Source organism: Lotus japonicus, chromosome 2 (assembly GCF_012489685.1).
Source record: "Lotus japonicus ecotype B-129 chromosome 2, LjGifu_v1.2".
Lineage (NCBI taxonomy): Eukaryota > Viridiplantae > Streptophyta > Magnoliopsida > Fabales > Fabaceae > Lotus > Lotus japonicus.
In genome coordinates this window covers 46490020-46516725 of record NC_080042.1, presented here as the reverse complement: position 1 = coordinate 46516725, position 26706 = coordinate 46490020, and the positions used below count along the sequence as shown (strand labels likewise).

Below are 26706 nucleotides of genomic sequence, written 5' to 3'. Positions count from 1 at the left end.
TTATATTTTGTAAATGGTGGGGGATTGTGAGAAATATTTCCAAAATATATGAACTTGGAAATATGCATTATATAAATTGTTATAATAATTAATGTTCGAGCGATATCAATATTGATGAAGATGGTCTACTGGTTGCCAACTCCTTGTGCTACCTACATGTATTGAGTTCGAAACCAACCTTTTGATATTTTGTTATTTATTTTTAATTATCAGAATTCAAAAATATATAGCAAAAAGACGCATCCCTGGGATTCAAACGCACGACCCCGTGTGTATGGTAACAGGCGTGTCATGCCAGATGAACCACTGGAACAGTCGTGACTTTTAATGAACATTATTAATATATAACGGTTTATGCAGTTGTTTCTCCAAGAGATATATCTCCTCACCAAGGGATGTTAATATCTCTATATAAAGAGATATTTGGGCTGAAAACTGAGACATCATATATGTGCGAAATTGGCATCTTCCTTACCAATTTCTCTCCCATTTACATTACTCGAAATCATCCTCTACTTCACTAATGCATGAGTGAAGTGTGGGAATCATACTTCTGTAAACTATTATCAAAGATAAGCTTGGTGTGTTAGTGCAAACCACATCAAGCTATTCAAAGTATCCTGAAGGGATTTCGCCGGTTTTCTCAATTGCATTCAATGTACATTAATTGGTAGGGGCAAATTGAACATAAAGGTTAGTGCGTATGCACGCTTTGAATCTTCAAGTGCTTCTATCATCAACATCTTCATCAGTCCAAGAGTTGCAACATCTTCCCCAACAGAGATTATTTCCCAACAATTGCGTAAAGGGTTCTCGTGCCTCATATGTAGTGAGGTTATGGTCTCACCAGTGACAACTCCATGTGCTCATAATTTCTGCAAGCCATGCTTAGAGGGTGTATTTGCTGGTAAGTCTTATGTGAAAGAGAGAAGCAGGGGTGGGAGAACACTTCGGGCCCATAAAGTTGTGATGAAATGTCCTGGATGCGCTGTTGACATCTCTGATTCACTTCAGAACCTTCAGGTTGATATAGATTTGAAGGGTGCGATTGAATCACTGAAAGCCAAGGCTGAAGAAAATGGAGAATCACTGGAGTCAAGTGAAGATGCAGATGCTTGCATGGATGAAGATACTGGCTCAGTGAAAGAAAACTACGGGGAGGAGTTAAGTGGTTCAACTAGGATCAACAAGGTTGTTGAAAATGGAGAACCATTGGTCTCAAGTGAAGATGTCGATGCTTGCAAGGATGAAGTTACTGGCTCAGTCAAAGAAAACTATGTGGAGGAGTTAAATGGTTCAACTGAGAGCAAAAAGGTGCCATATCAAGAGTGGAGCCCAATGCAAAAAGGAAGAAAAATGATTCTGGAGAACAATTGGCTGATAAGGGTGATGGTCAAAAGGCTAAAAGAGGTACAAAATCCAGAAAGGTTGAGAAAGCAGTGGATGAAGCAAATGATTCTCCATCCAGCCCATTAGATCACCAGTAAAGAATTGTAAGGACTGGACCATCTGCTGGTTGGATTATGGTCGGGTGGTCTCTTTAATATGTTTTTTTTACTGTTTTGAGTATGTTTGAGGTTTGTTTATATTGGTTAGTCTTTCCTGATTATAATCTGGATGATTTAGTATTATTGTTGGAATGGATACAAGGACTATTTTGTTTTTTAAGATGTACACAATTTAAAAAAAAAAATTACCTTTCCTAGTGAGCTGATAATTTTACATCACAACATCAATGAAGCATTTAGTTCTATAAATTGTGTAGATATGGAAAAACGAAATAAAAAAAATCCATGCAATTTATTATATATTCAATTTTTATATCATAATCATATTAATTAAACATAAAATTATATTTATATTTATTTATCATTTAAATTAAAAAATAACATATATCAAAAACAATTTTTAATATGTTCAGAAATATGCCCCGTGCAACAGCACGAGTAAAAATACTAGTTTATATATTATGTCATGCGTGGATTTAGGCTTCTAAAATTTACCAGCTTCACAAAATTTTTTTGGCTCCACCACTTACTAGAAAGAAATGAATTATACCAACATGGTTAACATAGTGAATAGATAACTAGATTTATTAAACAATTAGGCAAGGCTTCAAACTCGGAATGGTGTGTGGGCTGCGGAGAAAGATTTCTTAGAAAACACCTATTTATTTAAAAACAAAATAAAAAGATGCAGCGGTCGAGAAAAAGCTTTTTAGCTTTTCTACTTTGAACTTTGAAGGTAGTAATAGCACTCACTACTTTCATTTATTAATAATATTTTTACTTTTGAATTTTCTGGCCCTCGCGTGCTTGCCACAGTTGCCAGGCTGTCATGTGCAAACGCATTTAATTTTTTTTAGGTAAGTAAAATATCATGCATGTAAGGTTTTTAGTTCTTATTTTTTAGAGTTGTTAACCATTGGAAGTGCTGACATTAAGTTCTTAGTTTTTAAAAATAAGAACTCAGTTATTATATAAGAAATTTTACTTTTTGAGTTTTTAGAATAAAAAATTATTTTTCCTCTTTAATTCAAATTATTTTATTATTTTATGGTTTTGTTTTATTACTTTATAGAAATAAAAAATCTAAATAATGTGGTTGGTATGACCAAATGAATAGTGGTAAGAACTAAAAACTAATAACTCATTGTTAGAGCAAAATTGCTTGAGTTGCTTAAGCACATATAGCAATACGGGACCACATAAATAGTTCTAAGAACTAAGAATTAAGAACTAGCATTGGAGGTCTCCACAAGAAGTTCTTTAAGAGAAATAATTACATACACAAAGGAACAAAGGGTAAGTTGTTGGAGTCTTGTTTTTAATATTGAATATCATGCTTTATTTCCTCCCCTTTTGGGTTTGTGTATTGGTCCTATCCTGCCAACATGGATCTCGGACGCTCCCCATGTAGTGGCCATCAGCAAAAGTAAAAGCTAACTAAGGAATTACTGTTCTTATTGTTTTTATAAACTGATTGTTAAGCTAGGTCCAACTCTGGTTTTTAGAGGTAGGTTCTTAAGCTAAAGACTAAGAATTACTGGTTTTTAAAAATACATGAGATTTTCTTTGTATAAACATTCGGTATCAGCCACCCTTTAGATGCTGTCGGATTCGAGATTTAGGTACAGTTAAGACTCTTTATCTCTCAATGAACCAATTACTAAGCATAGAAAAAATTTATTCACAAAATTATCTCACTTGGACAATTGAAGATTTAAGACAATGAGCGGTTAATCCATAACTATAGACGCTCACCATATTGAATCTAAAATGGAAGCTAAGCCTTTCAAGAGAAAAAAAATTAAGACTGTCAGCAAGCTCAAAATTGATAGATGTGATTACTAATAAATCAAGCAAACATATATTGAATTACTACATTTACTTTAACATTTTGGAATCTTCAACATGTACAAATTCATATACTAGAGACAACATATTCTTAAACCACATCTTCATACAATACCACTCTTACGTACTCATAGTTATAATATTCCAAATCAGAGCATAGTTTCACTACCTTCAATTCATAATTGAAACATGATTTAAAACAAAGGCCCTCCCGAAAGGAAGACTTTCCTACAATTAAATGTAAACCCTAAACAAAAAATGTAACGAGTATTGTTGTCATGCCCTAAAGTGAGAGGTCCCAAACCTGATCAAAAGGCGAGGTGAGGGGAGCCGCAAGAACCTCGACCAACCATGGTAGGTTGGGGCCACGAGATAGAGCTGTGACACGAGGAGGAGGGGCAAAAGGATGCATAAGAAAGAAAGAGAGAATAAAGAGTGATTATAAGGAAGATTCCGAGCGTGGGGTGTACGTATTCTTTCCGAGCTAGCTTTGCCATATCCAACACAAACTTTCACCTTTAAATTAATATCTGCAGAGCAGACGTTATATTTAATGTATACAATTTAGGATCATATTTAGCGTCGGAAAATGCTGACGCTAGTTCACAAAATGAAGTAGAATTGACAAATAATGTTTCATACACACCGCTCTTTGAGGTGGAGATTAAAGGTGGAATGAGGAGAGAAATAAGAAGAAAAGAAAAAGTAAGAGAGAGGAAGTATGAGATGTGATAAATGATAACTAAGATGAGAGAGATAGAAATAAAAAGAGGTGGAAATTGAGTGTTTAAAAAATGAGGTGTGTATATATCATAACTGAGCAAAATTAAATAACGCTTTAACGTTTTATGTCGGCTAATATGGTGCAAATGGTTAAAATTAGTGTCGATAGTGTGTAAGATGCTATTTTTTTACTTTAAAATTGACCTTTCTTGTAATAATGGTTGGCGTCTCTTTGTATCAAAAGTCCTACTAGCAATGTGGTGGTTAGGCAATATGTCCCGTTGATGGAGAACCAATGAAGGTAGAAGTGGAGACTTTAAGTTGAGATGGTTTCATACTTGAAGGTATGTTTGTTGGGAGTCCAAGTAAGTAAAAAATATCACATTAGAAGAAAAAAAAATGCGTTGAACAATTTATAAGTGAAATGACTCACACACACCAAGAGTTTTAATATTTTAGATATAAAAAAATGTGGTAGCTTGAGTTGTTTGCTCGTAATTTAATATGAATATATCTCCCGAGGTTTTAAACATCTCACATCAATCCCCAAATGCCCAACACTTGTATATATACAATAAAACATGGCATATTTCAAATTTTTATAATTTATTTTTCAATACATGGTTGTCATACTTATTTTACCATTTAAAATAATTCTCCTGTATTATATATTATATATAGACTTAGAGTTGCAAAATCCTGTATAAATAGTCACCCTTGTTGGTAATCTCAAATCACTCTCAAAGATGGCCAAGACTAGTGCTTGCAGTTATCCTTCTCTTTTCTTGATCTTTTCCATTCTATTCACTTCACACTTCTTCCTTGGCTCTGAGGCACAAACCAAGCCCCCAGTTGTGGAGGGACTGTCCTTTTCTTTCTACTCCAAAACATGTCCCAAGCTTGAAACTGTTGTGAGAAACCATCTCAAGAAGGTCCTCAAGAAAGATAATGGCCAAGCTCCTGGCTTACTCCGCATCTTCTTCCACGATTGCTTTGTTCAGGTAATTAATTGAGCGCTGTCATCCAATAAATTTCCAATACTATAGCAAAAAGCCAAAAACTATTTAAAAATTTGACATATAAGTTTCTAAAGTCATGTTTTGGTAAGCACTAGTAACTATACGACAATACGACAAACATGTGATGATAGATTCAAGTTGTACACGATTGATTTTTCTTCAATAATATTTGAAGTTTAATTTTGTGCATAAAAATTAAAATTCTGCTGAGAGTGTTATCCCACCACGATGTTGTTCATATGTTCTTAGCTAGAAACACCATGATAACTTTGCTAGACTAAAAAAAAATGTATAACAGAGAAAGTTGCAATTGATACTAATAATAATCTTGAAAAACTATCAATTTTATTTATAATGTCATGCTGGTTATATGATTTCCAATTAATTTTAATATATGTATGTGGAATATTTATGTGTTCATTGATATGTTATATATGTAGGGGTGTGATGGGTCAGTGCTGCTGGATGGGTCACCAGGGGAAAGGGATCAACCAGCCAACATAGGCATAAGACCTGAGGCCTTGCAAACTATTGAGGACATCAGGGCTCTTGTCCATAAGCAGTGTGGAAAGATCGTCTCTTGCGCAGATATCACTATCTTAGCATCTCGTGATGCTGTTTTCCTAGTAATCTCTTCATTCCTTTACTCCCATGGTTTTTGTTTTTCTCTTCATTCCAAGTGATCTCATAGAACCTGCTCAAGTTTTAAAGCTTTATTTTAGAGTAAATCTTTATTTTGAGTGCTAAAGAATATTGGTCCACTTTAGCTCACCTCGTGCAACGTAAAAATAATTTTTTTTTTCTCTTTAAAAAATGAAAAATATGATCACCTAATCTTAAAAAATGTTAGTAATTGTTTTTTTCTTCATATTTAATAGATGAAAAATGGGTGGCTCTATATGGTGGATTATATTAATATCAGATCCAGACATATACATGTTGTTACAACAAACATTGATAACATGTTTTTTACATATGTTTCTTATATGCTAAAATTAATTAAAATTTCTTTTAAACTTATTATGAACAATGCTTTTCTTAGTCAACGACACACAAAACAATGGAAAATATGATTTTTATTTATTTAGAACTAAATTGAGGGAATCAATGTCTTTCAAAGTTCAAAGTCTTTCTTAAGTTTAATCTTTAATATCTTGTTTTCGAGAACGAAAATAAAATTATAATATTAATTATAATGCGATTATGCATGTGTTCTCAAAACAATATATAGAGGATAGGCCTAACACATATTCTATCACACTGTGTTTAAAAACAAATAAGGTGTTAGTTTAACTTGTAATAAAAGACTTATGTGAATGGAATTTTTATACACCCTTTTGTAAGGTGGTTTCATCCGTAAGTGCTCTCCATGTGTTCAAAATTTACTAGTTTTATATTGTTCTTAAACTGCAGTGATTCTGTTGACAGACAACGTCCAAACGCGCAATTATATATTTGAAATTTAGATTGACTTTATACTTTACAGTCATCACTTCCTTCTGTCATTTTAAAATAGTCATCATTCTAAGATTACTAATAAGTTGAATGTTTGGGCGGCAATCATAAAAATGGACACGCACGTTGCAAGCCTATCTATAAGTTTAGTTTCTTTCTCTAGAAACACAATCATTATAGCCTCTTTTTATGATTTTCTAGTCTTCAAAGTACTTTTTGAGATTAAATCAGGGGTCCAACTAATATGCACCACTTTTTAGTGGTGTAATTTTGCACCACTATGTTAATTGTCCATTTTACCCCTATTTAAAAAATTAATCCCATCAAAATCCACCCGGTAATACCAATATTTTTTTCTTTTTATAAAATAATTGTTTTTAACATGGGTAAAATGGACAATTGGTATAGTGGTGCAAGGTTGCACCACTAAAAAGTGGTGCATATTAGGTGGCACCTTAAATCAGTTTACTTAAAGTACTTTTAATTACTTTATACCAGATAATAAAAATAATATTATCTTATTATATAATCACTTTTACAATAAAGTAATTTTGATTATTAAGTGTCCTAGCTCAACTTGCATAGTTCATCTTACACTATAAATTATGGTACATATATCACTAATGGTATATAGAGTATTTTATGCAGCATATAATGATACACAAGCCCCGCAGTTCGTGACATATGAGTGTCATACATGTTTAACGGATTTTTTAACCGTCTTTTTTACATTAAAAATATAAACTACATCCTCCTAAGATGGGTCATTAGATTTTCTCTCCTCAATTCATATGTCTATCATCTCTTATCATTTGAGTTATCGTTTAAGGATAATTGTTACTAAACTTTAAGACTAAAAATAGATCTTAAAACCGGTGCAAAATAAATTAATATGCAATTTTCTATTCATTTATATAGCATTTTAAAGCTGCCAAACAAGGATATGTTATGTCGATTGTGACGGTACGACAATCTACGTATATTAAGAGCATCTACATCCATGATACTCACTAAAATATCTACACTTCATTTTTTACAATTCCTCAAAATGGCACATCATCTACACCACTTTATTAACTTTTTACTCCACCCAACAACTCTTAAAAGTTTCTATAGTAGATCTCACCATCAACATCACATTTGTATATTTTATTATTTATCTCTATTTTAATTAATTATATTTGCAACTTATATTAATTGTAAGTGCTTGTATTAAATACAAGCTCACTTTTCAAGTTTAGTGCAGAGTATCTATTCTCACATACTCATCTTTGTAATGTTAAAATTGAACATGTACTCCAATAGTAATAGATACTCATATGAGTATATCTAACATTAGATACTATCATTGGAGATGCTCTTAATTGGTGGGCTACACTGCATGTGGCACAACATTAATGTATTTATGTGATAACAAAGCAATTTATATTTAGATTGAAAATGATGAAACCATGTCACAACGTCAAATTTTAAAAAATTAAATAAATTGATAAAAAAAAACTTAATTGATTAATTAACATTTTTCGTTTGAATTATATGTGGTGTTTAATTAACTTTGTAATTAGTTGTAAGAGCATCATAGTTCAAACATATTTACATTTCTACATGCACTTTTCTTGGCTAATTTATATAGACTTTGAACAGACAGGAGGTCCGGACTATGCAGTTCCATTAGGAAGACGTGACGGAGTAAGTTTTAGCACAGTCGGAACACAAAAACTCCCATCACCAATCAACAACACCACTGCAACCCTAAAAGCTTTTGCGGATCGAAACTTCGACGCGACTGACGTTGTCGCCTTATCAGGTGCCCACACCTTTGGTCGCGCCCACTGCGGTACATTCTTCAACAGGCTCTCCCCTCTCGACCCCAACATGGACAAAACCCTAGCAAAAAACCTCACTGCCACGTGCCCAGCTCAAAACTCGACCAACACTGCAAATTTAGACATCAGAACCCCCAATGTGTTTGATAACAAGTACTACCTCGACCTCATGAACCGCCAAGGCGTGTTCACCTCTGATCAGGACTTGCTCTCAGATAAGAGGACAAAAGGGTTGGTGAATGCTTTTGCAGTGAATCAGACATTGTTTTTTGAGAAGTTTGTGGATGCTGTTATCAAGTTGAGTCAGTTGGATGTTTTGACGGGAAACCAAGGTGAGATTCGTGGAAGGTGCAATGTGGTGAATAGTAACAAAAAATCTTCTTTGTTGGCTTCTGTGGTGGAAGATGTAGTGGAGTTTGCTGATCAGTTTTAATTAAATGGAGCTTTAACTGCTTCGTTTCTTATTTTGTGTTGTTGCTGTTTGCTAATTCCTACTAAATGTTTCTTTAAGATATGGTTGTTATGTATGTTGGACCTTTCTAATGTTTCTAATTTGAGGCATTACTCGTGTAGTGTAATAAAAATAATTTATGACGCACTTGAGTTTGTAAGTTAATATTTTATGTTTTTGGTCCAATTCCTCTTACTTAAATATTAAAAATTATTTTTTTTTATACATCGGAAAAGAACAAAAATTACAAAAAACAAAACTAAGGGGCTCCTAATGAATCTTGGAGCAACATCACTTGAAGCTCTTGAGAAGGACTTGCCAACAGCTGAAGCTTTATATTTCTTTCTCTATAGCCATCGTCCTCACCATAGCTGCCATCAACACCTTTATGGCCATCGTCCTCACCATAGCTGCCATCAACATTTAGCTTCAAAAAGCCTGCAGTGGGAGGGTGCCACCTGATACGCATCCATACAAAATCATTATCCAGCATGTCAGATTTGAGGAATTGACAGAAGGAGTCGTGCTGGTGGCATACATTTCTCCAAGCCACTTCAATGGTCCAAGGATGTGCTTCAAAGCACATATTGCATCTCCATTTCCAGGTGCCCCACAACCCTGCTAGGAAGCGACGACCATGGTTAACTGTCGCTAACTCTTGAATCCAAGTCTGTAAATTCTGATTATGAAAACCATACCACTGCCAAGCTCCCATTCGTGTCCAAATTTCGCGAGAATGGGGACAATCTCGCAGAGCATGGAGCGGATCTTCCTCAGGGGCGGAGCACCTCGAACAAGCTCCCGAAATCGCCATGTGACACTTGTGGCGGAGACTATTGACTGGGAGTGAGTCGTGCAGCGTCAGCCATACAAAGTAGCGCACTTTCTCCAGCACCCGTAGCTTCCACAACCACCGCCAGTCTTGTGTCGCCATTAAAACCTGATGCTTTTCCCTCAGCCAAGCATACCCACTTCTAATTGTGTAAGCTCCAGGATCATCACCATCCTAGTTCCAATGGCCATTCACTGTCAAGTCTAACCGAGGATCCACGCGAGTGAAACAATCCACTACCTCCGGCGGGAGCATGGTGCACAACTTGTCAAGTTGCCAAGTGCTGTGAGCAACTACGTCCTTGAGTCTGAGTTGCGTATCGGTAATGTGAATAAAGGGGAGATGGTCACCAATCTTTCCTCACCCAGTCCAGTCCCGATACCATATAGATGAGTTCCCGTTCCCATGCTTAAACTTAAAACCATCTCTGAGGCTGTCACGAGCTTTCAAGATGCCTTGCCATACCACAGAGGCGCTGGTTCGCGTAGGAGCACTGAGCACTGAATCGCCTTGGAGATATTTATGAGAAAGCGCCCTAACCCACAACTTGTCAGCGTTGGCCATGACCCTTAGACCAGATGAAGGAGCACACGGTTTGGTCTATCCTGTTGGTGATCTTCTTTGGAAGCCAAAAGACTTGCATGGAGTAGGTCGGGATGGCTGCCAAAACCGCTTTGGAGAGACACACTCTACCTGCCAGGTTGAGGAAATTGGTCTTCCAAGAAGCTAATTTTCGAGAGATATTGTCCAGCAAGAAATCAAAGCGTCCTCGAGTTGCCCTACCTCCTGACATAGGGAACCCCAAGTATTTGCCAAGATTGTTCACAAATGGGATGGGCGCAATGCTACGGATCTCTTTTCTTACAATGGAACGAACACCCTTGGAGGCAATTGCCTTATATTTTCCGATGTTAATTTTTAGCCTTGAGTGATTGCAAAAAGCTTGGAGAGTGTTTGCAAGCAGTTCAACTTGAGTAGTATTTGCCTAGCAAAATAGAAGCACATCATCAGCAAAAAAATAAATGAGAGATAGGGGGCCTTGTATTGCAATTCTGATAAGCTTCCATGCACCCGTGTCAACTAGATGATGGATTTTAACCGACAATCTCTCCATACACAAGACAAAGAGGTATGGAGACAGCGGATCTCCTTGCTGGAGCCCTCTCCCCGGATGAAAACCTGGCAGTCTAGCATTATTCCAGAAGAGGCAGAGGTTAGAGCCCCTGACACAGCACATAATCAACTGAATAAGCCTCTGGGGAAACTCAAAAAGACTTAATGTCTCCTTTAGGAAATCCCAAGAAACACTTTCAGAAGCTTTTTCCAGGTCAATTTTGAAAGCTAAGCAACCCTTCTGAGCTATGGAGGAGTTCATATAATGGACTATCTCATGGGCCAAGAAAGCATTGTCCATAGTACCCCGTCCAGGCAAGAAGCTATTCTGCATTGGTCCAATCAATCGGTTATCATAGGGGGAACACGATTCACAATCACTTTTGAAATGATTTTGTAGATGACATTATAAAGGCTGATTGGGCGGAGCTCTTTGGCGTGAGTTGGGTTCTCAATTTTTGGAATCAAAACTACTAGGGTTTCTAGTAATTTTTCATCCACTAAGCCACTCTCAAAAGCCTTCTGAACTACCTTTGTCACATCCTCACCAACAAGGTTCCAATATTTTTTATAGAAAAAGGTTGGAAGCCGTCGGGTCCAGGAGCCGTATAGGATTTCATAGTCATTAATGCCTTTCTTACTTCTTCTTTAATTACTGGGAAAATAAGGTTGGTTTTCTCCACCTCTGTTAACGTGGTGAATGCGTGGTGGTTGAATTCTGAGTGCTCCCGAGCTGGACCTGCTGCAAAGAAGGAGGTAAAATGTTGGAGCACCTCATTAGTTATGGTTTCTGGATCCGAACACCATGAACCATTAGCAAGCTTAAGCCTATGAAACTGGTTCCTCCTCTTCCTGATAACCGCATGTGTATGGAAATAAGTGGTTTTCGGTCACCAAAGCGGATGTTATTACCCCGGGCTCGCTGAAACCAAAGGAGTTCTTCTTGCTTTAGAATAGCTCTGTAATCTCTTTGTAGTTCAGATTCAAGTTGGACCATGTCTGATGATACTCGGAAGTTGAGCTCCCTTTGGACTCCACAAAGCCGTCCTTCAACCCAACGCTTGCGTCGGAAAATGTCTCCAAAGCCGTTCTTATTTTTAACCTTCTATGTGAAACAGCCCAAACCAGTGGCGGACCTTCAACCAAAATATTAGAGGGGACATCATAAATTATAAAAATTAAAAATATTTTTAGCAACAAAAAAAATTTCATAGAGAATAAGAGTAATATATTAATAAAGTCTTATATATACTAATCTTATATACTAAAATCAAAATTACATAAAAGTACAACTGCACATAACTAAATTGCATAATCCACTAGTCCAAAATAGCATAACAAAGGCCAAGATAAGTTGCACACTTGATCGTTACCAAATTCACCAATCCAAAATAGTCTAGTAGTAAAAATCTGAGCCACTAAGGCATAAGAGACCTGCATATCCAAAATTTTAGGTAAGGAAAGACCATCACATGCTAGATCAGAGATCAAGACATTTGGTTAGTTTAGGGAGGATGAGAGAGAAAGTTAGAGAGAGAAGGAGTGAGAGGGAAACACAAAGGGATTGGGGGAGACACCATGGTGCTGCTAGGAAGAATGTGACTTCTTTCTTCTTCACTCACTTCCCTGATTCAGTTACTGAGAAGGATTGGTGGCGGAGTTCCAGAGACAAGGAAAGGTTTGAGAAGTTTTCATTCCAAGAAAAGGGGACAGAACAGGTAGGAGGTTTGGTTTTGTGTGTTTCCTAGAAGTGACCAATGTTAGTGGGCTTTAGAGTCGTCTGGACAATCTCGTCGTGGGTGGACTCAAGCTTTACGTGAACAGGCCACGATTCACCAAAATTTCAAAGGCTCCGACGAAGGGATTGGATAGAGGAAAAGGGAGTGAGCTTCCTGAACATCATCCTCGCTCAATAGAAGAGAGGATAACTGGCTCTTCCTATGCAGAGGCGGTGGGGACAAACCACTCCAACCAGGGTGTTTGGCTCCCACAGAGGACCAAACGGAATAACCACTCAATTCAGACAACTCATAAACCTTCTCCACTGGTGAGGTTGCACGAAGGCTGGAAGGACAATTCGTTATCCTTATCTTTGGAGCTCACTAAGGATGGTGATACGATAAATTGGTTGAAGAGGTGCAAGGTGGGGAGAGTAAAACTGCTAGAGTCTCTCCGTGATCTCAAGGACGCTTTCTTGGTTGAAGGATTAGTGTCACTAAACTTGAAGCATCTTGGGGGAAACCTAATACTGATTGGGGACCGGCAGGTGAGGACTTGGATGCTAGTTTACAAGAGGCTCAAGAGTTGCTAAGCGAGACGTTCACCTCCATTGAACCTTGGAGTCAGAGGAACTCTGTTACTAAAAACACGGTAACTTGGGTGAGATGTTTCGGTCTCCCTTTAAACCTTCGGTGAAGGGATTTCTTTGAGCTAGCTTTCCACTCTGTGGGAGAGATCGTTGAGATTGATGAGAGTACCACCTCCTTTGCTTCCCTAGAATTTTCCAGGCTGAAAATCAATCTCCTTCTTGCTACCTCTATGCCACAGATGAAGAATATTAGAGTCAATGGGGTAAACCACAGGATCGGGTTGATGGAGGAATCTTGGAAACAGGATGGTGGATCATGTTGGTGCCATACCAGAAGACTTGCTCCCGAGTCCGATGAGATCATCTCATCGGAGGAGGAAACAAATTTCGACTCCATGATATGAGACAAGAAGGGGACATAAAATGATGCTGAAGGTGGAGAAACACACCCGATTATCGGCGGCGGCGCATGCACCCCTTGCTTGGGACACGATAACCCTAGGACAAAAATTCAACCTTGTTTGGCTGGGACCATGGGGGACAGAAGGTTGGTCATTTGGCTCCCTGGGGTGGTAACAGCGTCAGAAGCAGATGACAGAAATGATGTCATGATTTCCTCTAATAATGATTTGATTGAGGAGGTGGGAAGTTGTGATTTAGCACATGTGTTGGACTCTCCCCAGCATTGTGGAATTGATTTACAGCATAGTGGGCTACTAGATGAGGCTTGGCCAACTAGTGAGTTGGGATTTTTTACAATAGGGGCAACAAGTCTTTTCCACTCCATAAGTAGGGACAAGGTTGACATTCCAACTCAAGTGAACCTTATCAACCTCCAAAGAGCTTGCTTCTGCAGAACAGAAACTAAAAGTTGTGGCTCTTACACATTCCTCTACTTCACGTTCTACTGATGAACACGTGGCCTTGAACAACTTGGTTGTTCGTGATTCCGTGGAGGACTTAGGGAGATCATACCCACGTGAGATACATAGAAAAGAAGGGTTTTCTTTACCTTTACCTCATTCTCACAGCAGGAAGACCCAAGCACTTGCCCATAAGGAGTCCTCTGCTTCGAATAGCCTGAGGAAGTCGTCATCTAGATCACGTAGAGCTACCCGCCAACATGCTCTCTCTTTTTGTGACTCACTTTCTGATACAGCAGTGGCTAATTGCAATAGAAGATTTTGGGTACAGAATATTGAAGGAGAGGGACATAAAATTTGAAGCTTGGGGAAAGAGATGGGGGCGGTTTTTGAGGGCAGTGAAGAGGAGATTATGGAACGTCTGATAGAGATGGAAAAGAGGGACCAAAATGGCTGGGCAGTGATGACCAGCAATGCTCGTGAAGGGGAAGAGGATGGTTTTTAATGAAGCTCCTCAGCTTCAATGTGAGGGGGATGGCCAATCGAACCAAATGGCAACGCATCCGAAAGATTATTGTGAAGGAGCAGGTGAACATGGCCTTATTCCAGGAGACTAAACTGCAGGAGATTAGCCCAAGGCTCTGTGCTGCTATTTGGGGCGACGATGACTTCGCTTGGTAGGCAACCCCAACTACCAATAGAGCAGGAGGCTTGCTCTGCATCTGGCGCAGTGAGGTATTCACTTTACACAATTGTCTATTTGGTAATGGCTTTATTGGCTTGTCGGGGTCTTGGGGTGAACACGGGGTACCCTGGGTTATAGTAAATGTCTATTCCTCTTGTTGTTTGGAAGAAAAACATAGTCTATGGCTGCAACTAGTTGAATGTAAAAGGGGATCAGCAGTGAATGCGAGGTGTGTGGCAGGAGATTTCAATGCAATTAGATGTGTAGAGGAAAGGAGAGGGGCGGCAGAGGTGACCAATCAGAACTTGACAGTGATCACCGAATTCAACCTCTTCGTTGATAAGGCGAAGCAATCTATCAATCAAGTTGAAAACTTCATACTTTTGTGGTTGCCAGACAAGCAGACAATTCTTGAATAATTGATAAATTCTCCAAATGTGAATCTAGATGACCATCAACAATGAAATGTTGAAGTTGAAATCGTAAATTAATCTTCTCTTGCTCACTGAAATCATTGGGATAATATTTGTCTACAAGAGTGCAAATCTTATCAATGTTACAAGCTTTATAAGCATTCTTAGGAACCAATGCAGAACTTAGAGTTAACAACTTCATTGCTTGATCACTAAACCTACTATTCAATTCTTGTAATTGCTTGTCACTTGCAACCAAAAATATCTCCACTCTAAAATAATGTCCTATTGTGATGTGATCTTTTTGGTGACCAGCACGTCCATGTCTTTCTACATAATGGGTATTCAATTGAGGAATCTCAATGTCATGTTTTTCACAAAAAGATGTCACTTCTTGTAATAACATATCCCGACCATCTTCTCTGAAGTTATGAATGGGTGCTTTTGTAGAACGCACTAAATGCATAGCATTAACTATATCTTGAGATTGTTGTTGTAAAGCTTTACAAAGAACATCAATTATCCTCATAATCTCTTTCATCAAATGCAAGATGAATATAAACTCAAATGAGGTCAAGCTACTATGAGCACTATCTGCATCACCACGTTGAGAATAAGTTGATCCATCAACAATAATTTTTTCAGTAATAGAATAAGTTGCACCATAAATTTTTATCAAACTACAAATAGAAGATAAATGTGAACTCCAACGAGTATCACAAGCCTGTTTCAAAGTACCAACTTGATTTTCCCCTTTACCAGTTTCAAGCTCATCAAACTTTAACAAATGTACAATTTCATCTAACACAACAGCTTGCACCTCATCATGGCGCTTACTAGAAGAGCAAACAATATTGATAATAAAAGTCAATTTTGAAAAAAATTGATGAATTGGATTAGCTTCTCTTGATGCAACAACCAAGGCAAGTTGTAATCCATGAGCAAAGCAATGAACATAATATGCATTAGGGAAATCATTCAAAAATAATGCTTGAAGTCCATTCCATTCTCCTATCATATTACTAGCACCATCATAACCTTGACCACGAATGTTGGTAACATTAAGATTATGCAGAGAAAGTATAGCACATAATTCTTCCTTAAGAGTTAATGATGCAGTGTCTTTCACATGCACAATATCAAAAAAACCTCTCTTGTATGAAACCATTTCTATCAACAAATCTCAAAACAAGCGCCATTTGTTCCTTTTTTGATTCATCACGAGCTTCATCAACAATTATGATTTGGAATCCCCGGTTTTCTCATGGATATGGTTTTTCACTTTACTAGCAAGAATATGCAAGATCTCTTTTTGAATTTTTTGTGAAGTATATTTGGAACTATATGGAGCATTTTCCAACACAACTTTTGCAACTGCATCATTGTATGATGCTAAGAGTTTTATCATTTGAAGAAAATTACCTTGGTTTGACGATTCACTAGTTTTTTCCACGAATTGCACACTGTGAGTAAATGGTTTTTTCCCAACTTAATCCATGTAGGTCTAGTTTTGATTTCATTTAAACCGTCTTATTAGTTTGTCGTCACCTTCATCGACCATTTTCTCGTGCCATATAGCTTTGCTCAGTTTGCTGTATGCAAATATTCACACTTTTATAGAGAACGACCAGATTTGTGTCATCCAAAGAAAGACATCCCGTTAGGATTACATATAACACCACATGACCATTTATCAAATGTTGCACTTCCCTGTTCTCATAAAAAATGATCTCTTCCAATATCATCAAGTTGACATAATACTCACTAAAATCATTGATCAACTGAATACTGTCAACTAACGTTCACAAAGAAGAAGAAAAAACTAAGAATCAATATTAAAATGGAAAATAGCCAATAATGCAGTAGCTACTGGAAGGTGATGTCAGGGTTTGAAGAAGGGAAGAAAAAAGACAAAATCTGATGAAGAATTATTTTTGAAGTGACAGAAACTAATGAAAATACCCACTTGTTCACCCGTTCAGCTAGGCACTATAAGGGGTTTGTTGTGGGAAAAGAATGGGTTATGTCACCACTATAACGTCATTTGAATTTATTTCAAATAAGAATAAATAATGCAAGTGACTAAAAATTTTTTTTTGAAACAAACAACATATATATTAAGAAGAGAGCACAAAAGTCATTACATCATGATGGGCCAGCGGAGGGATCCCTTCAGGGACCTCCTTCATCCAGACCCTAAAACCAATAGAAAATTAAAGTTTTGCCACACTATCGACAACAACATTATTCATATGGCGCACAAAAGAAAAATCAGCAACATCAAAACCAGAACCTAACAACAACAATCACTAATAATAGAGACAAGGTAGGATGTTGCCAGAGGTTCGCATCCACCTCTTAAACAACTAGAGATAGAGAATCAATCTCAAAACAAACCGAATGAAAACCCAACTCCGAGGACAACGTAAAAGTCCATCGCAGACCCATAGGCTCTGCCATCACCGGAGAAAGAGCCTGCATCTAGGAAGAGGTTTCTGAGGCCAAAACCAAACCACCTCCATCACGAGCAATATAGGTTGGGGGGATGGGTAGCTCACATGGTTGAGCTAAGGGAAACTATAGGTGAGTGACCAGAGTTCGAACCTTGAGGAGGGATAATTTGTACTAATTTACTAACAACTAACAAATCCTATCAAAAAAATATATATAACCCAGGCCTACCATTTCTGAAGAAGAGAGAGAAACGTCAAAGTTGATCTTCACAAACAACACCATCCGGTCGAGACCAAACACTGGGGAGGGAAGGCGTAGGGGCAACCATTGTAGCCTGTGTAAATCCCCGAGGGCAGCAGCGCCAAGATTTAAATCAAACCTTCCAAGGGCCAAAGGGTCACCATGAAATAAGCAAACATTCTTGACTTCCCAAACACAATACAGAATAGACAAGAAAAGACCAACCACAACAACATCTGCCACCTCCAAAAACAACTGCAAGGAGTAAAGAAAATTACCTCCAGGCTCCCGATGCAGACCAAGTGGCGAAGCAAACCACACCTAATGGACCTCAAGTTTAAAGGAAAATGGCATGATATATAGACTCTGACTCGAAAAGACATCTCAGACACAGAGGATCAGCTGCAATCCCACCCCTATAGTGAACCTCACGAACTGGAAGATGCTTCCAAGATCCCCTTCCAACATGTCTGTTTGCAACGAGGAAAAACGGAGCCTTCCAATAGCGATTCCACAGCTTACGAGGTAGTCCAGCGACATTGGACAAAGAAGCCTAAAAGCATCTTTGAGGGACTGAGTTCAATTTCACCCTATATTACATGGGTTGCCTAAATCACCTATAATAGGGTGATTTAACTATATCCTAAGTGGACCAATAAAATCTAATGAATTAAATTCTTTCAAGAAAAAAATCAATTAAGTTAATTAAAAAAATTGTCCTCACATTAAAAATTTGATTGGTTAAATGCATAAAAAATACTTACATTTTCTGTGCATGTAACTTTTGCTATTATGAGTTCAATATGAAGAGAATTTTTTTTTTGAATTGCAATATGAAGAGAATTTAATTGCACGATTTCCATACCAAATAATTTTGTTTGGATACAGCACAATACCCATAATAATTCTTTTGGGCTGCTTCCGGTGGTGGAGGAGAAACAAGTGCATTTCACACTTACAATACAAAAGATGACATTCAATTCTCATCTCAAAAATGGCTCAAACCCTCCACACCCTTCGATCCGAGTACCAACTTAATTTTCACCATATCCAACGGGCTGAGATAGAATTTGAAATGCCATAAGCATAAAAGTTTTGATAAGTTATTCCAAAGAATAAAATCTTAAAATAAAAAAATTTCTTACGATGTACTCCACAATCCACATAATGTAATATTTCTTTGGAATAAAATATTCTCTTGTTTTTTTTAGGTTATGGCTGACTGGCTTCACCCAATGTTCACTATAAATACCCTTTTCTCCATGGGTGAAATTCCACGCCAAGAAACGATTTTGAGAGTATTACAAAATATCCAAATAGAGCCTAATTCTTCTGAAAGAAGACTTCTTCTTCTGGGTTGTTAGATTTTTGCCATTCCCTTTATCACCCAAAAAAAATGTCTGGGGTTGTTTTCGACTTTGACAAGACCATTATTGATTGGGACAGTGATAACTTGGTCGTTGACGAGTTGGGTTTCACTGATTTGTGTAACCAGCTCCTTCCTTCCATGCCTTGGAACACCCTCATGGTAAGCTTTTGATTTGCATTATTTGGAGTTTTGGGTTCATGTACTCTGTCTCATGGTAAGTAAGGTTTTTATGCTTACTTCGCAACAAGCAATGTTGAATGGAAAGCAAAATAAATAAATAAATAACAATTATAGAACATGGAAGACCCATATAGTACAAATGGTGTATGGAGTTATTGCTCGTCTCTGCATTTTGTTTGAACTTTCATTGACTGATTAATGGAAACAAAAAACAGAAAAAGACAATTATAGAAAATGAAAAACCCATAGATGACAAATGGATTATTTCCCTTCTCTGCATTTGATTTTTTTTTGTTACAAGAGAAAAGCCTTTGCAAAAAGGCAATTTTAGAAAATCGAAGACTCATAGAGCACAAATGGCATAACAAGCAATGTTAATGGAAAGCAAAAACAGAAAAAGATAATTATAGAAAATTGAGAGCACAAATGGAGTGTGGAGTTTTTGCGTTGTTTTTGGGTGAGTTTGAGAAATGTGAAGCTAGAGTAAGTTCTGCATGCGTTTTAAGGAGGAAATGAGGGAGAAATTCAAGATTAATGAATGGTTAAGGAGGAATGAACAAAGAGATTAACTGAATAGTTTATTCTAGGATTATTTTAGTTTCGTCGTTGACATGGTTTGCACGTCTGGTCCTCTCTGTTATGCTATCTTTGGATTATGTAGAGGATCAGACATGCAAACTGTGTCAACGACGGAACTGCAATAATCCTTGAACAAACTATTCAGTTAATCCTAGTCCATTCCTCCTTAAGCATTTATTCACCTTGAACGTCTCCCTCATTTCCTACTTAAAATGCATGCCACACTTACTCCACCTTCACATTTCTCAAATTCACCCAAAAGCCAACCCAAAACTCCAAAGTGCCCTATGGGATTTCCATTTTCTATAATTGTCTTTTTCTGTTTTTTCTTTCTATTAAACATAATTCGTTATGCCATATGTGCTCTATGGGTCTATCATTTTCTATAATTGTCGTTTTCTACTAGGCAAGTAGGTTCGATTCCTACTGGATGCACTTAGAACGTTCAGTTCCATTGCTGCTCACAAAAAGAAGTTTGCATATCTATTAGAGAGATTAGTTTGACTTGGCAGCTTGTGGGTCTATGTGAAACAATGGAGACCCGTGTAAACTTAGGTCCAATGATCTTCCTTAGACCGGATAAGGACTAGGTCTACCAGAATTGTAAAATGCTATTCTTGTTTTGTTTTCCATTAAACAGTTATATACATCAGTTCAAACCAAATGCAGAGGCTTTCCCTCTTATAACCAAAAAAACAAAATGCATAAAAGGGCAATAATCCATTTGTCTTTTTCTGTTTTTTTCCATTAAACAGCTACAATAGTTCAAACCAAATGCCCTTATGACGCATTCGCATTATAATTATCTTTCAATTATTATTTGAAATGGAAAATTTTCTTTTTTTACTTCTAATTTGTTTTCCCTCTATATCACTTTCAACAAGGCTGCCATGGTCGCTTGTTCAGATCTACTCGCCGAGAACTGAGACAAAAACTTCGTCGAGAATTTCGTGAAATCCACTATGGATTCTGGGGGAAGGGTAGTAAACCAGGTCATAGCAGATTTCCTGAATGTAGATGGCAAGAGCTTGCACTTGAAGAATCCATGTAAATGGATGATACAATTTTTCAAACCACTAAACTTTTTCCTAATCGTCCTATAATAAAAGTAGATTCTAAACTTTTCTCTTTCAAATTAAATAGAAACTGAAATGAATGGTTAAGAACATTATAAATCACAACAACATAAATCAGTAAAAGAGCATGAGTTAAAAAATGTAAATGCCTGAAGAATCCACCTCATCATTCCCTATCTCAAAGATATTGTGAGGACACAACAAACTCCAAGAACCATAGGCAAATCATGAATAATTGGACCGCATAGCATGACTAACTGCTCCGCGAAGCATGGTAGGCAGGACAACGGGTTGGGGCTCCTTATTTTGTAAAAACAATATGGTTAGAAATTTACATAGCCACAAATTTGCATAAACAATTTGTAATTTCCCTAGCCACACATTAATTTGGTTAGAAATACCTGGAAGTAACAAAATACAAACCTAGCAGCAACACACACCCACAGATTGAGTCTCATCTACCGGGTCGCATACATAATTGTGTTCAAGAAGTCTCATTATCCTGCGCTCATGTTCCAATGGTATTCAACGATATCTGATCTGAAGGTTTTGAATCATTAGAATTAAAATTGGAAGAGGGCTTAATCCAATAGCATAGAATTTTATATTACCCAAAGCAGAACCAAAAGGTAGATAGAAGACTGAAATGAAAGGTGACTTTGAGGTGAGGTTAACAAAATATGAAGAAGAATGTAGCCAAACATTAGGTACAACAATCCTGCCCAAAACAAAGAGAATTATAATTGTTTTTTAAAACCAAACATAGAACACTCAAAATTTAGGATAAACCTTTGCGCTGTCCTATTCTCCTCGCGGTCACAGAAAGCTCCATGGTCGAACATGAACATCGACAACTCTCCATCCTCAAATCAGCAATTTTTAGTTGCCGAAGAGAAATCACATTCACAGGCCGTGAAACATATTCAAGCCAAACACACACAAAACTTGAATTACACATTATCGTTGTTTTCGACATCTATGTGACTATGTACATGCTAATAATTAAGTCAATACTCGCCATATTGGGTTCAAACCTAGTTAGCTTAAATAAGCATTCATGATCAGGTCCTCAATCTTCCTGTAACCAAATTAGAGTAGGAAATTGAAGTGAGGACATGGACGCAGAAAAGCTTCATGTTGTTGGCTTCACTAACCTCAATGACTTGACTAATTGGGAAGCAGTGAACCTATTGTCTAGAAAAAAGAGTAATTCCTTTTTGTTCTAATCAAGAAATACCTTTTAATCAGAAATTCATAACGAAAACGTGGATGAAGTCCGACAAAGAAAATTCTCGAACAACGAAAGGAAGACATAGAAGAAAAGGGGTTTAAGGGAGAATGGGGAAAGAACGTAGGGAGGAGATGATTGTTCTGCCGGAATTTAAGCTAAAGTCTCCTACATTATTACAAATTAGACATTGGAAAACGAAAACGTGAGGAATTCTAGAACACAAAAGTACAAATTTGAAATGAAAAAGTGAAAGATGTCCGACAATGCAAATTTCAGAACGACGAAAGGATTGCATAGAAGAAAACGGGTTGAAAGGAGAAGGAGGGAAAAAGGAAGTAAGGGTTATATGATGCTTGCATTCCATTTAATGCAACACAATCACCATATTTTCAAGCTACTACGAATGTTATTGCTGCTATAGGTCCTGGTTTTAAAGTTCCATCTTATCGTGAAGTAAGGGTTAATTTGTTGGGAGATTGTAAGAAAGAGTGTCAGTTTCTTGTTGAGAGTTATCGGGCAAGTTGGGCTAAAAAAGAATATAATCATGGCTGATGGATGGAGTGACCAAAGACAAAGAACTCTGTGTGAGGGGTCAGTGTGTGATATTCTCTCCTGCAATCATAAATAAAGCACTCGAGAGGAGTGTGGTTGAATTTGTTGAAGAAGAACTCTCTCTAGACACCATTGCTGAAGAATTGACTGGAGGAAAGGTGACAAAATGGCCTGCCAAGAAGCTTATCTCTACTGGATATTTGACTGTGAAGTATGCAATTTTGAATAGGATTGGAGTGGTGAATTGGATTCCCTCTAATCATACCTCAGCAGTCTCTACTATGCTGCCCAAGTTGATCTACTATATAGGAACTGAGATTCATTTTGATTTTGGCTCTTTTGTGTTTACTCAAACCCTGAAGCATGCTGAGACTTGTGCAGTGAAGCTTCCTGTCTCTTTTCCTTCACTTCTGACTGCTATCATCCTGAAACAACATCCTCATATTCTTGGTGTGAATGATGTGCCCTTTCCCAGAGGAAATCCTATTACCTTGGATCATCGCTTATTCTTGGAACCTCATGTTCTAGACATTGATCTGCCATCCAATAGGACATCTGTGCCTGCTTCTATGTCAGCTTCTGGAACAAAGAGTGTTCTTTCTGAATTGGAAGATATTTCTAAGGAGTTGCAAGAAACCATCAGGGTTGCTGCTGCAAGGAAGCTTAAGGTGGATGCGTTGATTCAAAGTCTCAAGGAGGAAGCTGGTCAAGAGGGTGAGCCTGCAGCTGCTGCTGAGAAGGAAGGATCTGCAGACAATGAAGAGGAGCACTCTTCTTCTTCTGATGTTTAGTACTTGTCCTAGTAGTTGTACTAGTTGACTCTTATTTGGCTGTGCTTTAATTCTTTCCATCTTTGCCAAATTTGTGCTAAAAAGGGAGAGTAGTGTTGTTGTTGTTGGTTGGTTTGTCGTTCTTTCATTTTGCTTTGAAGACTTGGTATTCTGGTTTGGTATTCTGGTTATGTCCTGTAATAATCATGAAGACTTATTCAAGACCGGTTATGTACTAGTTCTTCAAGCTGTTTGTTCAAGTATTCTATTGGTTCTGTTCAAGCATTATTTGGTGTGTTAGTTTGTGTGTGTGTTGCTATGCATATGGTATTTATACTTCAAGCAGTCTACATGGATGCATCATTTGAGGGGGAGTTCCTCTCTGGTTGGCTACAAAGATGCATTGTTTTGAGGGGGAGTTTTTTTCCGCTGCTGACTCTATGTGATTTACCCTCTCTGGTTGTGAAGTTGTTTTTAGACAAAATTTGACAAAGGGGGAGATTGTTGTTCCTTTGTTGTCATACATTTTGTTAAAAACAACCTGATGTCCTAGCCGATGTTGTGACATCTGCTTTTGTGAAGGCCAGAACATGTGTCCTTACTGGCGTGCAATGTGTGTAACACCCCGATTTCGATGGCGTCACTTTAGTAACCAAAAGAAACTTAATGCGGAAAAACGTGAATATTTTTTTTCGATAATGATAAAGACAAGACTGAATTAAATAAACGCAAATGCGAGAGATAGCAGAACTAATACACAATATATATTACAGCCCCCGCTGTAAGTAGCTAGCCTCGTCACGAGTAACCTCCAGTGACGGAAAAGAGAAAGATGTAACGCCCGTAGGCAATATGTACAAACCAAATTTAAAGGTAAGTGTCCGCAACACCATCCCTCAAAACTGAGAATAAGCTGACCCAATGGTCTGAAAATAAGACCTCCTAAGTCCAACCAACTCTCTGTGATCCCCGTAAAGAAACCACACAAAAAGCTATCGGTGGGAAACTACCCTGTCCCAAAGGAAACAAATGACAGTCAGAGCTACGACTCTACTCCTACACTAATCCTAATCTCGAGGAGCTCACACCAGCACTAAACCTACGTGCTAGCATGATCGTCGTCTGAATCAGAATCCAGAACGACCAAGTCTAGGTACACTACCCGTCCTCCTCTCGCCACAGCGATACGCTCTGGTGCTGGACTCACGGGCTTAGGGCCCGATCCATGATCATCTATGACAACAATGGTGGGTGAACTGGACTCTGCCGAAGGCACTCCCACTGGCTCCTCCTCTGAGGGATCCTCCTCACCCGAAGATAACGGTGGCGGTGGTGGTCCTCCTGCTCCTGGTCCGCAATGCACACCTGGTGGCAAGTTGAAACTGACAGTGCATCTCCGCATCACTCCTGACGTCAAGACTCCTACCCTATCTACATGGTCCTCCATAATCCGCCCCGAGTACGTCGCTCGATGGCTAGCGGGGTCTACCACCCACGAACCGGGGTCGTCCTGGTCAATCATCTCGTATCTAATCCCCCCCGAAGGGTGGACCATTGTGAACCAGTCCGCAATGGACATCTGACAAAGGGCGTTGTCCGCCAAAACACACACAGAAGACGCGAGGGTCAACTCCAAAGAATTATATAATTAATAGCACCGATAGATACAGACAATATAATAGCCACTTAGGCTTATAGCTAGGGATAACATCCTAGGGTTGCATATTCCACAAAGAACATAAACGACAATAATAACAATTAACATGTTCCAAATAGGACTAACAAGTAACAATCACACTCAACAACTAAATTAGTATGCATGTTGCATGATATGCAAATGACGGTTAACCCAGTTAACCACATGCATTCCGGAAACGGATGGACATCAAACGGATCAGCCCTAACACCAGCCACGGTGGGACCATTTCGGCCCGCGTGCCTCTTACACCACACAAAGGTAGTCAGATCAGCAGTAAACCCGAGGGTCTGCCATTTCGGTCTGCTACAAGAGTCGTCTTTAAACGCTCTTACACGGCATTCCGGGTCTTATGACCATTTTGGAAACCGACGAGGTCCAGAGTACGTCCTGTGTTAATACCTCATTAATGTTGCATGAATGCAGGATGATTAGTCAAACAACGTCTCCGAATCTCACTCGACACGTCGCCACGTGTTCTAGCTAAATTAAAGTCTCTAAAAGCTTACCCTAAGGTAACAGTCGATTCTGCGACAAAAGACACATCTTCACAACAACACATAACTCATGATGATCTTCAAATCATCCGACTCATCTCAATACGATGGTCAAAACTGCTCAACGAGCAAGAGTATCAACATACTCGGAAACTATCAATTTCCCGGACTTATCCCCAGGATAGTCCAACAACACAGCTGCTCCAACAGCACAAGAGTATCAACATACTCAAAACTTCTCAACTTCCTCAACACTTGGATCCGACGACACTTCTCGTTTTCCAAAAACTAAGATTTGCATCCTAAGCTTCCTTTCGAGTTTGTTATCATTATTTGAAGATTTAGAGGTTGTTTAATGTCTTATGAGTTTTCTTTACAAAATAATATCCTTTTAGTCTTATCGCAAAATCTTATAAGCTCTCGGGATCTCCTAATCCCCAACTGACTCCAGAGAATGTCTCGATCCATGAAAACCATAACAAGGCCCGAATCTCATTCGTCCTATCAAACTTTCTCAAAACTCTCAAAATAAAATCGTCATGACCTGCCCGCTATTCTCACTACTCAGAATCTCAGATTTCATTGCAAAAGCATAATTAACTCAGCACAATCAATCAACATGTCATATATCAACATATTAAGCAATAACCACGTAGCACTTAGCATATAAGGCATGCATCACACATCCTAAATTACCCAATTAGCACTTAGCATGTAATTCACTCTCAAAAGCATTCAGTAGATGAATCATCTACATTGTCAGCCGAAGCCTCAGAAAACATTTTTCCAATCAAACACAAACAAGTGCATAAACAGTAAACAATGTCGAGAGCATCGACCCTAAGCATTATCTAGAGATTCAGTGAGAAGCCCTCACCTGTAGGTTCTCCAGAGTGATCTTCGAACTCTTCCTCACAAGCAAAGCGTTGCTCCTCAGGAAATTCCTCAAAAGCACCTTTAAAGTAAAACCACAGAATACTATCAGAATCTATCGGAAACTAAGCTATCAATACTTACT

General features: G+C 38.1%; 2 protein-coding genes and 1 pseudogene across 2 annotated transcripts; 2 read left to right on the top strand and 1 right to left on the bottom strand.

Annotated features, from left to right (window-relative positions):
* The first annotated feature begins 4802 nt into the window (after positions 1 to 4802).
* LOC130738130 (peroxidase 12-like) lies at positions 4803 to 8977 on the top strand. Its single transcript, XM_057590044.1, has 3 exons — positions 4803 to 5080; positions 5539 to 5724; positions 8198 to 8977. Exons 1-3 carry the CDS (start codon positions 4826 to 4828, stop codon positions 8810 to 8812), a joined length of 1056 nt encoding a protein of 351 aa, XP_057446027.1. The 5' UTR covers positions 4803 to 4825; the 3' UTR covers positions 8813 to 8977.
* A 6029-nt stretch (positions 8978 to 15006) lies between these two features.
* On the bottom strand, positions 15007 to 18278 carry LOC130736519 (uncharacterized; annotated as a pseudogene).
* Positions 18279 to 22724: 4446 nt separating this feature from the next.
* On the top strand, positions 22725 to 23516 carry LOC130736518 (uncharacterized). Its single transcript, XM_057588342.1, has one exon. It carries the CDS (start codon positions 22725 to 22727, stop codon positions 23514 to 23516), a length of 792 nt encoding a protein of 263 aa, XP_057444325.1.
* Positions 23517 to 26706: the final 3190 nt, after the last annotated feature.